This window comes from Equus quagga, chromosome 6 (genome assembly GCF_021613505.1).
Source record: "Equus quagga isolate Etosha38 chromosome 6, UCLA_HA_Equagga_1.0, whole genome shotgun sequence".
NCBI lineage: Eukaryota > Metazoa > Chordata > Mammalia > Perissodactyla > Equidae > Equus > Equus quagga.
Window position 1 is genome coordinate 108870634 of NC_060272.1, and position 12320 is coordinate 108882953.

The 12320-nt window shown below is 39.9% G+C and overlaps 1 protein-coding gene across 1 annotated transcript in view; it reads left to right on the top strand.

Moving 5' to 3' along the window:
* KDM4C (lysine demethylase 4C) overlaps positions 1-12320 on the top strand; it is a 387672-nt gene that overhangs the window by 100563 nt on the left and 274789 nt on the right. Inside the window, exon 6 of the mRNA XM_046663818.1 lies at positions 9220-9269. Coding sequence (XP_046519774.1) covers positions 9220-9269 — 50 coding nt within the window. The remainder of the gene's footprint in view (positions 1-9219; positions 9270-12320) is intronic.

Below are 12320 nucleotides of genomic sequence, written 5' to 3' on the forward strand. Positions count from 1 at the left end.
TCACTTGGAAAGGATACTGTCCTTAGCAGATTTCTATTATAAGGAAGATTGTTTTTTTTTTTTTTGGGAGAATTGGCTTTGGAAGATTTTTGACAGGGACTTCTTAATGGGCATGCTTTTTGTTTATTACCTATTTTTCAAGTTACTATATTTAAGATTCTTCTTGAAATGGCATTTTTTTCTGTTTTATTAATACTTGATCCTATGTTCGGTGATTTTTGTTTTTGTTTGTTTCTTTCTAAATATTTGTTCAGTAAATATTTATTGGGCACTGTCAGGTACTGGGCTAGGCACTGGTGATACCATGGTGAACCAGACAGGATTGTCTTCACGAAGCTTGCCGTCTAGATGTAGAGCTTTGAGCACCTCCGCACCTCCCTTATCTTCTAGCAGTAACAGAACCCTTGTTCTTAGCAAAATTTTAGTTGAATCCAAATCTTACGTAGAATCTGAATCTTATTCAGTATACTCGCGCATAAATCAGAAAAAATATTTTCTGTGATGCGTCCCTACACTGGAAAACACTGGACTAACACAGAAGTTTTCAAACTTTCCATAAATGCAAGTTTCTTCCGAAGATCAATATATGAATAAAGGCAAAGCTGACCTGGCTGAAGTGTGTGTGGTGGCACGCTGTCCCTCACCAGCTCCTTCCAGAAACCCTGAGGCCCCGGGGGCCATGGGAAACAGTTTGAAAATCACTTGTTCATCCATCTAGTACTCGAAAAACCACTTTACTACTGTTATCTGTTGAGTATTTTGGAGAGGCCAGTATTAAGAAGTGAAGATTTTGTTTATGTTGTCCATAGTTGATATTAACTAATAATTCATAATATCTTTTTTCTTTCAAGAGGAAAAAATCCCATTAATACTGTGTAGGACACACTTAAAACTTAAAAAATATTCATTAGATTAGGTAATATGAAATATAGTATTTTTCAAAAATCAAGTTTGTGTAGTTATTGTCTTACTAATTTTTATAATAATGATTTTAGGTAAAAAGTAACATTAATTTTTCTAATTATAAATAAAAATCTCAGGATATTAATTTACATGTGTATGGATACTGAAGTGTATTTGAATCCCGGATTACAAAGAACTTGCTTATATTTACAATGCTTGGTTATTCACTGAAACTCCCTTCTTGTTAGGACTTTTTCTCTCACTGCAGTTTCCTCACTTATCCCTGTCTGCAGATGTGGCTGCTAGAGTTTCTCTTTTTCATCTAAAAGTTCTGTCAGGACATGGGCCACAGATGGCATAAGGGTGGTGCTAAGCTCTGGCCGAATTCTTTTTCTCCGGGGCTTTTTACTTGGTGTCTTGTAAGGCCTCAGCTCAAACACCTCGTCCTCCAGGCCATAGTTATAGACACCCACCTTGTATTTTCAGATCCAATGCTTAAGTGACACCTGCTTACAAACACGTTCACTGTAGTTGTTTGTTGTAGCTTGGGCTGCTCAGGAAAGTCGACTCTGAGGCTCAGATTTGTGTGCAGAGGTGTCTTGGGTGGTGTTCTATAAACAGCACCTGTGGGAGGGAGGAATGCAGGACAGGGCAGAAGGGAAGTTAAACTGCAGTAGAGCCCTGGGCAGCTCTGGAGCTGGCAAGGCCCTTCAGAATTGCCTGAATGGAGGCAAGAGGGCCCCACACCTTTATACTCAGATGGGGACCATTCATTGCATATGGGCCACCATCCCCTCCCTCTCCAGGGGGCATGATCTTGGGGGAGGGAGCATGACGTTGGGTGACTGTGATGTGGGGTGAGGAGCCTCCCTCTGGTGAAGGCAGTGAGGGCGCATCTGGAAGTAGCGGCTGGAAACTTACCTAAGCATCCCCTCCAGTCACACTTTCTGTTTCTCACAGTCATCTGTTTTAAGAACTGAAGATGAAGTAACAATCTTCTGTTTTCCACAGTTAACTAATGAGACTTCATAATTTAAAATATTAATGCTTAAACTTTAATAAATGTGCAAATATTAAAACTCGTCAACATCATCAGTAATGTGAAAATGTAACATAATCACACATATAAAATCTACGGTTGGGGCTGGCCTGGTGGCGCAGCAGTTAAGTTCTTACGTTCTGCTTCGGCAGCCCGGGGTTGGCTGGTTTGGATCCTAGGTGTGGACCTATGCACCACTCAAGCCATGCTGTGGCAGGCGTCCCACATATAAAGTAGAGGAAGATGGGCACAGATGTTTGCTCAGGACCGGTCTTCCTCACCAAAAAAAAAAAAAAAAAAAAAAAAGGAGGATTGGCAGCAGATGTTAGCTCAGGGCTAATCTTCCTCAAAAAAAACCCCAACAAACTACAGTTGTTCAGCCTTCTTTTTGACACAATTAGGAATATACCTTGATTAGAAAGTATATTGTAAATTAACTACTTCAGAAATACTGAGTTTTGTGAAGTATAATATAGGTACTTCACTTTTTGATTCATGAAGTTTTTCGTAACAAGAACCAAAGACAAACTTGAGTAGTGGTGTAATGGCTTTGTTCGTTATATCTGCATTTTATTTAAACTGCCATTGTCTTTTGCTTGGTACATACCGTAAGTTTAGTTTGAAAAGCTAGTGATTCTTTTTTTTTTCAGTTGTGCGTTTTAATAGTGGGTAAAGGTAAGAAAGACAGCTATGAGAAGTCTTCTGTATGAATATTGAGACTTTGGTCTGTTAGCAGGCAGACAACTTTTCCTTCCAAAAGTTGGATCACCCTCCAGTGATAGCAGTGGTCATTGTAAAGGGTGGGTTTGTCCTTGGGGAGGAATGGGCTTGTTAGCCCCTGTCACTTCCTTCCGGTTGGCGTCTTCGTGGTGATTGATTAGGAAGCAGAGGTGCAGGTGGGGCTGGAGAGCGGCTCCTGGGCTGTGGAGTCAGATAGGTGCAGCGTTGGGTGCCAGCTCTGTTATCCTTCTTGCTCAAGCAAGCTAATCCCCACAAGCCTTGGTTTCCTCATGGGTGAACGGCGGCCTTAGTAGTAGAACTTGCATTACAGGATCTTGGCACAAGGTCTGGCGTGTTACAAATGCTCTGTAAGTGGTAGCTGTCATGAGCTATAATCATATTTATTGGTCAGCTGTTCTTTTCATTGAGCTTTCAACTGTTTAGTAACTGTAGAGAGCAGGTCAGGCGCGCAAGCTTATGCCAGTAAAAGAGGGGAGGGTCAGCTTAGAGTTGCTGTCTGTCAGAAAACTGTCCTAGGGAATTTGAGCTTGACTTTTCAGAGGAAGTGACTGTGAGCAAAACAGCAAGAAGCAAAAGAAGAAATATAAGCAAAGGAGGAAAGGGCTGCTTCACACACAGACCTGGCTAGAGGAAGGGAGTAAACGGAGCCCTGGTTTGGGACTGACCTGCCTGAGCAGGTATGGACCTGGAAGGCTCTCCCCTCTATGACCTGGGCTTGGTAAGACTGCTCAAATGTCCCAGGGTGGGTGGAAGCTGGACCAGGGGGAGGCGCCAGCAGGACCTGTTAGTGACAGAAGGACCCATGCAGCCACTAACATCCGACAGCACAGTGACAGAGGTATAGGCAGTGGGGAAGCTGAGAACATTCGTTTCTGAGCCCATTGTATCAGCCCCAGAGTTCCCAAAAGAAATTAGGGAGACTTTGAGGGAGTGAGTTGAGAAATAGGAGTTACCCTTTGAGAAGTGCTGGTAAACACTTCTAATGGACTAATGGACTGAGCATATCTTGCCAAGAGAAAGGCAGTTCATAGAGAAAACCTGAATCAGAGAAATGGATCTAATATGTTCTGAAAAATACAGCTTTACCTACTGACAATTTGAAATGTCAGTCTGATATTATTCAGTTAAAGATAGTGTTTATATTATAACCACCAGGACGTCATCATTTTAGGTCAATTCTTTGAGTAAACAACCCAAAGATGTGCTTAGAGGGATTATTCTGTTTCCCTTGGCCTTCAAATTAGATCTTTTTTTTATCTCATAAAAGACTCTGATTTTAAATAAAACATCACCCTGTAAATATCTAAATTAGCATGTTCATAGTTCATTAGTGATTCATAGTTTCTTAATGTTAGCAGAACTGGTGGCAGTATTTATTATATCTGAAACAAAAACACTGTCCTAAAGGTTAAGTGAACAATTAATAATTTAAACAAACCAGTATGTACTTGAGGGTATACAATGGAAGGCATCTTCTTTGGTGGTTTTTAAAGGATACAAATAAGTGTGAGACGCGTTTATATCCTCAACGAGTTAGGAACTAGCTGCATAACTGAGCAGTGGTGGCACATGATGGAGTGCCTGGTGTGAACCAGGCACTGATATACAGGGTAGGTTAAAAAGGATAATTCATGTGAAAATTTCTGGGTTGTGGTAGGCATTCTCTCCCTCACAGAACTCTGTGCCTATCCAGGCAAAAGTGATTTATGCACACCAAACAGCAGCTAGCTGTGGAAAGTAGTAGATGATAAATGCTATATGAAAAATAGAACAGAAAGGCTCTGGGAGGAGGAAAAGCGGTGAGGTGAGGTTGCTGAGCTTTATATGGTCAAAGAAAGCTTTAAAGAGGAGGCGGAAGCTGGGAAGGGCTTGGGAGGTTGGGATTTGAAGTGGAATGGAGGGGGCTGTTTGAGGTGAGGAGTCAAGTCAAAGCCCATGTGAATGAGAGAGTAATTCATAGTCCAGCCTGTTGAGAGTGGACCATGGATATTTAAGGCCGGGGCTCAATTGTGGGAAGCTTGACAGCCAGGCAGGAAGGAACAAAGGTTTTCATGCTACGATAGTGAAATGAGGACTATTGCTGGCAGGGAGGTGCAGGCAGAGTTCAGTTGTGATGGTTGTCTAGCTGGGGGGCAGATCAGGGTTGAAACTGAGGTGATGTGAGGTTTTGAGGCTGTAGAGTGGGTGGAACCTGTGACTGGCCGTGGGAGCAGAGAGGGTCAGAAATAAAGAAGAGGTGACTCTAATAGTTCCCGTTTGGAAGGCTAGGGGAAAGTAGAGCTGTGAACTGAAATAGGAATGCTAGGAGAGAGAACCAGCTGAAAGGGGGAAATAGGATCTTGTATATCTTGAGACTTTTGAAGTGATGGGATACTTTCACAGAAACGTCTAGGAGGTGGTCAGGGTCATGCAACTAGGACTTCTCTGACTGAGGTCACTAATTGTCTGTAACAAACCACTCTACATACCGGCCCTCCAGCTCGCCTCTACTTAGTCACCAGTTCTTCCTGCTAGATAGACTTGAAGCAGGAAAGGAAAGCGATGCGATCTGATTGGGCTACCTGGACCGGAGAGGGCAAGGCTTGAGGCAGGGTGACTAGTAATGTGTGTGACAGAGAGTGATGGCCCGGACTAAGGTGGTGGCAATGGGGATAGAGAAACGTAGGCAGGTTCACGAGACCTCTCTTGAACAAGTAAAAGGTAGAACACATAAAACTTGGGGATTGTTCAGTAAGGGGAGCGCGGCCACAGACAGCTCCCACACTTCTGGGCGGTGGGTTGGGTGGGGCACTCTGGAGGAGAAGCAGGTCTGTCGGGAAGATGACGGAGGACAGATTGGACAATTATGTCCTAGGGCTGCCAGATGGGTTTGTTTCATAGCTGGGTGGTTTTAGAGGTTTGGAGCTCAAGAGACGTGTGGAGTGGAGAATACGGTTCAGCAGCGTATGGAGGATCTTGAAGCCTAAGTAAAGATGGTTCCCTCAGGGAAAAATGTGGCAGCACTGAAACATGGAGCCCTGGGGACCGGCAGGCAGCCAGAAGGTAGATTTGGCAAGAGCAGAAGGTAGGAAACCTTCTGGAAATGAGTTGGGTCATGAAACCTAAGAGAAATGAGTGTTTCACAGAACTAGTTGAAAATTCCAGACAGGACAAAGTAGATAAAGGTTAAAAGATGTGGCAACCTTTGTCCAAAAGTTATGTTGAGAATGATGGAAACAGGATCCAGGTTGCGCCGGACTCCAGGGTGAATGGGAGTAAAAGATGTGGCAAGCTCTGGGAGCAGTGTGTGGAAAGGGAAGAAGAGAAAGCAGCTGGATCTAGCAGGATGAGGACTCAGAAAAGGTTTTCTTTTTTTTTTTTTTAAAGCAGAAAAGATAATCATGACTAAAAATACTGATGGGAAAGGGTCAGATGAGTGGGCAGACAGGCAGTATTTTTATGCTGTTGTTTAAAAAGAATAGTTGAGAACTGCTTAATGTTTTCCATGAAGTTGTAGTGTGTCAAGCAGAAATTAACGAAACCTTTGATGTTAGCAGAGCAGCAGGACCTCACTTAAAAGCATACTAGTGATTCAGGTTTTTTTAAAGGGCCTTTTCCCCTATGATTTGCCCTCTTTGAGGGCATTCTGTTTCAGCTGTAGTCTGAGAGTGGCTTATACTGATTTTTTAAATTGTTTAGATGAAAAATATTAACATTCTTATGAAGTTGGAACCTTTTACTGGTTGACTTGTATTTATTACTCTTTTTTTCCTTTTTATAAAGGAATTAGATGATTTTTTGTGTGCTGGCTGCTACATTCATAGGAGCTAAATTTTTAGGGCAGTTATATTGGGAAATTATTTTTCCCCTGCCATTTAAGTGGAAATCAAGCACCCTAGCCCTGCCCATCTCCCTTGAGCACACTTTGTCCTTCACAGCCCATGGACGTTCTGTGTATTATAGCCCTGGGTAAGATCCAGGGGGAATGAAGAGAAGGCAAGGCAAAATGGGGAGACCATGCTAAAAATGTACGGTCCTGGGAGATAAAGCTTAAGTCCTGGGAGAGAGGAAGTTTTGATTGAAATTGACATTTGAACAGATCAGGAAGTTGAGGCTGGCAGCAGTCGATCCTGAGTATGCCAGGCTGACCCTATAGTCAGGAAATGAGGTATTGGCTTATATCAATACTTACCCCTTCTTCCCATTTCCCACTTTTGTGATTTTTTCCTTCTTCCTGTATCCTTCCTCTCCTCCACATCTTTCATCCTGGAGGAGCAAGGAACTTGAGTCATCATTTGAGTGTAACAAAAGTCAGCAAGCCCTTCCTGAGCATATGCCCAGCCGATGTTTTGTTCCTAGGGAGCTTGAGAGGAGATCAGAGGCAGAAAGGTAAAAAAATTAAATTCTGAGTGCCACGGTGGAGGCCTGTATTCTGTGTAGTTGATATAGTAGAAGAGGGAGTGGAGAGCTCTCCCTGGGGGTGACTCAGGCGGAGCTTGGAAAAAAGAGCGGGTGTTTTTGTTGACTGCACAGGGCTGGTAAGAGCATATGAAGCCAGAAAGAGGGAATGGAAAAGAGTGCAGGTGTGAAATCACAAGGGCACTAGAAGGAGCTTCAAGTGGTTTGGTAAAGCCAGAGAGCAGGATTTGACTGGGGCAGTGGCCAGTAGATAAAACTGAAGACGTGTAAGATTGTAGCAGGTCTGTGTGCTCTGCACAGGAGTTGGCTTCTATCTTTCAGCTCACAGCCGGCCACTGAAGGCCCAGGGCTTTGTCACGAGCAGCTGCGCAGTAGTTTGCGCAGAGATGACTTTAGCACACCATGGAGAGTAGTTTGGAAGGATACAACAGAAGGTGGGGAGCCTGTCATGGTCAGTTACACCTTAGTGATCTGAAGGGCAAGCTGCATCAAGGGGACACACTCAGTGCCTTGTAGTTATGTGTCCAATTTAAAGAATTTATGTTACATGTATAATGTCTGGAGAAAGTCTTTCTGCTGATTAGCCCCCAGAGAGGTTTCACTAGAACCCTTTAAGAAGAGAGCTTTACTAAGCGTTGGCTATGTGATTTTGTCATAGAGTTGTTGTGAGGACTAATTGAAAGACTATGTCAAAGATATTCTTTATTCTTTTATTTTCATTTATGTATATATTTATGTTTATGTATACTTTATGTTTTCTGTGAACAGATGGTTGAACTTCAGATTAATGAGCTTTAATTTTGATGCCAATTTTTCAGAAAAGTGAGTCTGGATACATAATTCCATCCACATCCAACCCGTTGCATTCAAGCATATGCTTCTTAGATGTGTGCATGCCTGTGCGTGTGTGTATGTATGTTATGGGGGAGGTGACCCTCTTGTTTGGGGCATAGATATATGTGCTTTTCCATTTCTGAGTATATTTGGTGATATGAACTAGGCATTAAAAACTGGTAAGAAATAGCCAGTGTATAAATATACATTGGGTGATTGTCATTTAGTTATGCTAAAATTTTATCTTCCCAATTCAGTTGGAATAATTTCATTAACGATGCCTTAAGGAACAGGATATATGGATGAATTTTCTTTGAGAGAATTGCCTAGTTACATTGGATCCAATTAAATTTTGCATATGTTGTTAGTGGCATTAAATGCAACCAAGTGTGGTGTTAGGTAAAATTAGAAAAGTTATTTTAGTAAAAAGTAACTTGTACTTACTATATTGAGCTCATAAACATAGCAAATAAGTCTTAAGAATAACATATAATTTTTACTTAAAACATGATCATTTACTCTTATTTTTAATATCCTTAAATTTACTCATTAAAATTGCCTATAAAATTTAGTATTTGTGTGGTCTATTGTGAGATTATTTTTTAAAATTTGTTAGTAAGTTCATAGCAAATAAGTTGAAGTATTTCACTTTTGAAAACACCAGGAACTAGAAATGAGTATTTCTGTTCTTCAAGGATGAAATTATTTTTTCTGTAATCAAGATTTTAAAAGTCACATAATCATGAACTTTTTTTATGGCTGGTAATTTTTAATTTAAAATCTATTTGAAAATTACAATGCTCTTAGAAAGGTTTGGCGGAAATATAAATGTTGTTATAGTAAGTTTGTATTCTATCCTTCTTGTCAATAAACACATTTAAAAAGGTTAAAAAACACCCCCCAAAACCCCAGCTTCTCTTAAGAACAAAAAGCATACAAGCAAAAATATTCCTGGATTGCTGGGGTGCTGGGTGATGGGAGAGAGGTTCTAGTCTCCCTGCCGTGGCTAGTTGCTCCCTTGTCCAAGCAGTTTACTGGCCCTGGGCCTTTGTTCCATAATCTGTAAAACATGATTGGGACGGTGAGCTGGGGTATTGATACAGGTAATTTATAAGTTTAGTTTTCTTCTGTCCAGCGTCCAAGGCATCCGATACTGTGATTGGTTTTCTAATCTCTAGTCAGTTCATCTAAGTGGAGTATGGCTTTAAGTTATTTTTATATGACATTATTTAGTAATAGATGTCCTTAGGATACTAGCTGGACTATTATAAACCTAAAATTTTTATTTATTTTTGAAATTTTAGGTATGCTATACCCCCGGAGCATGGAAAACGACTTGAAAGACTAGCTCAAGGTAAACTTGCTTTCTGTGTTTCTCATCTAGATAAGTTCTTTGTTTTTGAAGTATTTTTATAATGTAGATGGTTACTCTGTTAATATTTTTCTTTTCAAGTGGTTGGCTTTTAAATTTTTGTCTAATTGAACAATTTAAAGTTTTTTTTGACGTTAATGTGTGAATATTTTTCCCTGTTGCATAATCTTCATGATTATTTTAGTTAGCTGCTTGGTATTTTAGCAAGTGATTGTGCTTAACCTATTTTGGTTATTTCCAGATTTTTTGCTCTTTTATATAATGCATTTAACATCATTGTGCCAATAATATTTTTCCTTGTTTTAAGTTGCATACTTGAGATAAATTCCAAAGACTACTGATGCTGCAGCTCTGGGTGCTGATGTTTTATGAGTACTTTTCATGTGGTTGTGTCGTTTTACTAAAGGGTTGTGTTAACTCTCCTTCTGACTCCCGGGTCTTGTTTTGTCCCCTGGGCCTGGGAGTGCCCTTATGGAAGTATGAAGGTGAATGTTCCCAGGTAACTGGATAAGCATGAGATTGTATGCTTTCTTAGACTGGCAAAATTAAACATACTTTACTGGGATTTTTAACTTTAATTTTTTATGACTTCGTCCAAATTCTTAAGGGCCAGATTGAAGAATTCTTCTGGAAGCTTTGTTGATGGTTTCACACTGTACTCAGTTCTGTCTGCAGAGAGTGCCTTCCTCTTTTCTTCTCTGCCTTAAAGATGTGCCAGGCAGCCTTGCCCTCATTTACTTCACAGCGGAGGAGTCTCAGATTCACCCCCTGCCAATCTCATCTTCTGTTTTGCTAGCTACCCTTACCAAGGAAGAAGTAGGCTTGTAGTGGCTTATTTCCAGAGGAAAGTGGAGTTCCATTTGAGTGACAACTGAAGATAAGGCATTTTGCCTTTATCCAGGAGTGAATCCTCAGCCAGCATTGCCCTTTTGGTCAGTTGCTGATCTAAGTTTCATTGGTATGTTAAGTTCGCCTTCTGGTAGGAAGGGAATTTTGTCCCTGCATTATGTATACTTCCATTTAATAATGAAATGGGGACACTGAGTAACCCCATTCTTTGACTTGACAGTTCTGAACAGAAATTGTTAATGACATGTAAAAGTTGCTTTCCCCCAAATTATAAAAGAGTATTAGAAGGAACAGTTATAGGATCACATTTGTAAGAAGCATTATTATAATTATGGCAGGCTGATAACCATAAAGCCTTAGTGTTTTTATAATGTAATACATTATAGTAATATTAGCAATGTAATTGTAATCTTGAACTTTGTTAGGGACTATTTTCATGAATATTAAGGTGGATGAATCCTGGTTCTGGATAATAGATTAGAGCACAGCTTAGAAAATGATTATCATAATCCTTAAATACACAGGCAGTGGACTTTGTGCTAAATCTATATGCTGAACTAGCCTCTTCTCTATAATAATTATTCCACCATCTTTTATTCTATTTTCTCCCCACCGGAGAACTTTTAAAATGGAGCTGCACGCTAAGATTTCTGCTATAAGCTGTCTGTAAACACTTTGACGTAAACAGGCTGAAAATGACATCGCAGGAAGATGGGTGCCATTTGTTTAATTAGTAAGAGGTTAATAATCTTGAAGGATGAAGGAGAACTTTAAACTCAATTGCATGTTTGTTCAAAACTGTTTTGCAGCATTATTTTGAGAGATTTCACAAGGAAAAGACCCTATAAGACAGTGGAGGATTCCCATCCGTTGACCAGGTGCCAGCCAAATTAATTGAATTCTGCTAATAATTAAAATGATAAAATAATGCAGTAAATGTGATGGAGCGTCGTAGGATGTCTAGGTCAAGGAGGCACTTGATACGTAAAATGAAAAGCAGCCTCGGATAGTTTCCATTATCTTGTCTGCACGTCATAATTATCATACTTGCCTTTTATGCATGAATGCTTTCATCTTTGGTTTCTATTGAAATCTTGATTGACTATGGCACCTACAAATATTTTATCTGAAAGACGTTAGGCCTGCATCTAATAAAGTCAGGAGTTTGATTTTGCCCTTCAGCTGCTTTCTCATTTATACAGATTTTTTTTCAATATTATGTAGACATAAATGTAATAAAAAATCTCAAGTGAATTGTTGCAGGTTTTATACTTGTTATGTTTGCCTATAATGCCATTGCATTCTTTCTAATTTTTGGTTTGATACAATTGAATGGGAAGTATAAAGGAGAATAGAAGTATAATGTTAAGTCATGAATAACAGTTTTGAACATTTTCGGTTTTTAGAATGTCTAAATCTCATCTATTTTAGAAATAAGACAATATCTTTGCTGTTCTATTAAGTTAAGCAAAATATGGATAAAAGTAAACTGCGAATGGCAAAAACATTTCTGTGGACTGTCTTCTATGGGTCTCTTATTGTGAATGAAAAGCTAGTATTTAAAAATAATTGGAGATAATTTACTCTGGTCAAAATTTTGGTTTTGTGAGTTAGGACTTCGTGCAGCTGATTTTAGAAGTGTGAATGTTCAGCAAGAATCTTGTTTCAAATGACAGTATGATAGAAGTGAATAAATTGCTTCTTTTAGATCCTTATATTTACTTGTAACAAGTGTTTTACTTTTGACTTATTAAAAAAGCAACATTCAGCAAAAAGGAACAGAAGAATCATTATTATGAAGGATTAATTTAGTTCATGTTTTTTTAAATGGTTGTTTTTCGTGTGGGTGTGTTTGTGGTTTTTCTTTTTCTTTAAATGACTAGTAATGTTGAGTTGAAGCCTGGGGAGCAGAGAGTCTCAGCCTGATTTGCAGGGATTCCTACCCCAGGAGGCGAGCAAGGGTCTGTGGGTGGGATGCAGGCAGTCTGTGGACTCTGAAATTATATTTGAAGTTGGGCATGTATGTGGATTTCTGGGAAGCCATCATCAAATCCCTTAAGAAGGTTTGGTCCAAAAGAGATTATGAACCGTTGCTGTCAAGAGACTAGAAGAGTAGCAATAAATAACAAGTCATTTTCATTTTATGAACAGATTCTAAATTGACCTGTCTCATACCTCTGTCTT